The 4,324-nt window shown below is 37.4% G+C and overlaps 1 protein-coding gene across 1 annotated transcript in view; it reads right to left on the bottom strand.

Annotated features, from left to right (window-relative positions):
* Positions 1–321: 321 nt before the first annotated feature.
* NPFFR2 (neuropeptide FF receptor 2) overlaps positions 322–4,324 on the bottom strand; it is a 15,483-nt gene continuing 11,480 nt past the window's right edge. Inside the window, exon 3 of the mRNA XM_044681599.1 lies at positions 322–1,096. Within this exon, the coding sequence (XP_044537534.1) occupies positions 322–1,096 (775 nt within the window). The remainder of the gene's footprint in view (positions 1,097–4,324) is intronic.

Here is a 4,324-nt window from a genome sequence, read left to right on the forward strand (position 1 = left end):
TATCTATCTACCTACCTATCTTTCTTTCTTTCTATTTATCTATCTTACCATCTAGTCTGTTTTTCTCATCTAATCTCTACCACTTATCTCCCATCTATTATCTTTTTTGTCATCTACCTTAGATCTATCTAATACACACATATAGAAACTCTCTTTTAAGAATTCTCCCTTTCAAGAAGTGTAATTCTTAAAATAATTAGCCTCTGGCCATTGAAATGAAGTTAAAAATCTATGGAAGATTAGTCTAGTCATGTAGCAGCAGTTTCTGGAATATATTTATGCCAGCTCTTTTGTAATGCCCTTGTTCTAAGTCTTTGAGGGTCAGATCCTGCTTGGTCTTGGCTGGGGTATTTGAAGTTCCTCTTGAGGGTTCTGAAATGAAGGCTCCTGTGCCAGCTGGGTAGACATGGCTATGATAACCTTACTCTTAGCCCTCTGCGGGTAGACTTCTTCCACCCTCCTCTGGCAGATCTGGAGCTGAAAAGCATCCTGGAAACCACCCTGGAATTTCTTATTGAAGAAGCCATAGATGATAGGGTTTACACTGCTGTTGCAGAAGGCCAGCCAATGTGCAAAAGGGTAGACATAGATATTAATGACCTGCATCTGGTAAGCAGAGAGGTTGCTGTAGTCAGAGAGCATCATCAAAGTCCAGAGAGGTAGCCAGGATAACATAAAAAGCAAAGCTACAATCAGAAGCATCTTGATGATCCTCTGCTTCTTCTTAGATACCATATGTCTCTTCCCCTGGATCTGCTTGACTCTTAAAGGCTTTGTAGTCCTAGAGAGTGAAATTCCAATACTTCCATACATGAGCACAATAATAAACAGAGGGACCAGGTAGATGTTGGCAAATAACACAGTGGTATAGATTTTCCTCATTTCCTGGCTTGGCCAGTTCTCCCAGCACCAATAGAGAGGGCTGGTTTCATTTAGGGAGCTAAGCCTCACTTGGTAATATTTTTCCTCCTGTACATGTAACATGACTGCAGAGGGAGACATGATGGTGATGGCCAAGATCCAAATGATCACAACAATTCCTAATGCTGACTGCATGGTGAGCTTTTGCTTAAATGGATATACAATGCATCGAAACCTGCAATGAAAAGCCAAGATCAGAGAGAAGTTACTTTTTAAAGCAATCATAAACTAAATTGAGTAGAATAATTGTATCTGGAAGAAAAAATCCCCAAAACATAAAACATATTAATTTATTAGTTTTAAAAAAAGTGTTTCGGGATCATTTTGGCAGTGATAAAAGGGAGAAGAGAATCTTAAGATGGAAAGACCTTGAAGCAGCAGGTTTTAAAGGAGAACTGATCAGAAGAGTCTATGATTAATCTGATATAAGAAATATCTCATGTATGAAATCTCTATTATATGTATATTTGTGTATACATAAAAATCCATCCATTTTTGCAAACTGGATTTACAGACCAGTCTGGAGCACTTGCTAGACCTCTCCTACCTGGTGGAGGCAAAGCTGATGGGATATTGCCTGCCTGGGGCAAAGAATTAGAGCTAGAGATTTGGAGGAAAAAATGTTCTTCATTCCTTCTTTTATTAAGACTTTTCAGACCTCTTCAGGATGACTCCACAAAGGAGAAATAAAAGACTCTCTTGGACATGTAGGGAAAGTCAGCTTTTTAATGAGACCTAATTTCTAGCTTGCCTCCAGAGAGACTTTGTGGTGAGAGAATCTCAGGAGAGTCCCTTTCAAAATATTCTAGGAATTACTGGAAGCCAGGGTTAAATCAATACATAGTGCTAGGGCAGACGGTCATGCCTGATGGACACATGCCTTTGGAAATGTAGTCAAGGCCAGTTTGTCTTCCATCTTATAGGGAACTGGTGACTTTGCTTATCCAAGTGGTTTGAGTAGTTATGTATGACTGGCAACAGGATTGTGGGTGATTTAGTGTTTTAGTTTTAGGTCTCTTGGAAAGAGGAAGGTAGGTTCAAGGATTGGAGTAGAGTAGGGATTCTGGATTCCTTGCTAAAGTGGTTTGGATATAGAGGTTGGCATCTAACTGGGAGAGGTAAAGGGACAGGGAACACAGGCAGAGAAGCTAGAAAGAAGAGTTTCCCATTAATTATTTGATCAAAGAAATATTTAGGGGTATATGGGATTAAAGTCTTCCCTTATGCCTAGCCCCAGATCACTATTTAGGATAGAGTAACACCTTCATTATTTAAATAAACCCAGTGGACAAAATATTTTGAGGTGTATGTACCACATACAAAGAAACCTAAAAATTGATTATTTATAAAGTATGTATTCATAGTTTAAGATTATATTTAATATATACATTTATATATACACAAATGTCTTTGTATTCAATTGTTTACTTTTGATAATCCATGTATATGGGAATTGTTCATGTTTTTATGCTTTTTGATGTGTCCTTTATACCATATGCTCCTGAATTATATTTATTTCTATTTATTGTTTGTTATTTAAAATTTTTATTTATATTAATGACCTATTTACTTTTGTGTAAATAAAACTAAACATTTGTTTGTTTTAAAAAGTATGCGATAAATAATTGATGTCAGAGAACTGAACCTAAAGCCAGGAAGACCTGAGTTCAAGTTCTACTCCTGCCAGATATTGTTTGTGTAACCCTGGGCAAGGCACTTCATCAATCAGTTCTCTAAGCCAATGATGCCCAAACTCAAATAGAAACAAATCCCTTTAGGCAGCATATTGATTTAGAAAACCATATATCAATATTATGATGTTGTATTGTATTTTTATTTATTTTGTTAAACATTTCCCAATTACATTTTAACCTGGTTCTGTAGGACCAGGAATTTTGTATACTAAAGTCTTCAAAGTTTGGCACCTCTGCTCTGGGGAATTCCCAAACATACAGAGAAAGCAGTGACCTGCACTGATAGAAGTAATTTCCTCCCCTGGGAGTTTCTTGTATTAACACAATCTCTGTCTAAATTCCAAAAAAAAAAAAAAAAGCATTGTGTCCTCTTTATAGTCACACTCAAGGAAGTTTTCTATTAAATAAAGGTTGTGATTATAGTAAGAGCCATAGAACTCTAAATCCAAATTCAAATCTCATGTCTATGAAATGTGATAATAGATTTGTATCTAATTCCAAAGTTTCTTCACCTTAAAAGTGAATATAAAAGTGAATGTCATGGACACTAAGTGGTGCATGAATAAAATATTAAATGTCAGCTGGCTGATACAGTAGATAGATTTGGGTATGAAGTGAAAAAAAAACCTGAATTCAAGTCCAGCTTTAGACACTAACTGGTTATGTAAACCTTGGCAAGTCATTTAACTTCAATCTCAGTTTCTTCATCTCTAAAATGGGAATAATAATAACACCTGCCTTCCCAGGTTGTTGTGAGGAAAAAAAATTGCAATGTGTTTAGCATAGTGCTCATTACATAGTAGGTGATTAATGCCCTACATATAGAATTGCACTAAAATTCTCTGCAGGGGGAAACCTTCCCATTTCATTTGGTTATCAGTTTAATCCTTTCCCATTAGTCTTCTTAAGAAGATCATTTAGATATAATTAATTTCTTTCTTTTTTATTTCTTTCTTTTTTTTAATTTTTTTAACATTTATTAATAATCATTTTTAACATGGTTACATGTTTCATGCTCCTATTTTCCCCTTCACCCCCCGCACTCCCCCCACCCATGGCTGACGCACTTTTCCACTGGTTTTGTCATGTGTCCTTGATCAAGACCAATTTCCCAATTGTTGGTGGTTGCATTGGTGTGGTAGTTTCGAGTCCACACCCTCAATCATGTCCGCCCCGACCCATGCGTTCAAGCAGTTGCTTTTCTTATATGTTTCCTCTCCTGCAGTCCTTCCTCTGAATGTGGGTAACATTCTTTACCATAAATCCCTCAGAATTGTCCTGGGTCATTGCATTGCTGCTGGTACAGAAGCCCATTGCATTCAATTTTACCACAGTATATCAGTCTCTGTGTACAATGTTCTTTTGGCTCTGCTCCTTTCGCTCTGCATCAGTTCCCGGAGGTCTCTCCAGTTCGCCTGGAACTCCTCCAGTTTATTATTCCTTTTAGCACAATAGTATTCCATCACCCGCATATACCACAGTTTGTTCAGCCATTCCCCAATTGAAGGACATACCCTCCTTTTCCAGTTTTTTGCCACCACAAAAAGCGCAGCTATAAATATTTTTGTACATGTCTGTTTATCTATGATCTCTTTGGGGTACAAACCCAACAATGGTATGGCTGGGTCAAAGGGCAGGCATTCTTTTATAGCCCTTTGAGCATGATTCCAAATTGCCAGCCAGAATGGCTGGATCAGTTCACAACTCCA

The sequence above is a fragment of the Gracilinanus agilis genome, chromosome 6 (assembly GCF_016433145.1).
Source record: "Gracilinanus agilis isolate LMUSP501 chromosome 6, AgileGrace, whole genome shotgun sequence".
Classification (NCBI taxonomy): domain Eukaryota; kingdom Metazoa; phylum Chordata; class Mammalia; order Didelphimorphia; family Didelphidae; genus Gracilinanus; species Gracilinanus agilis.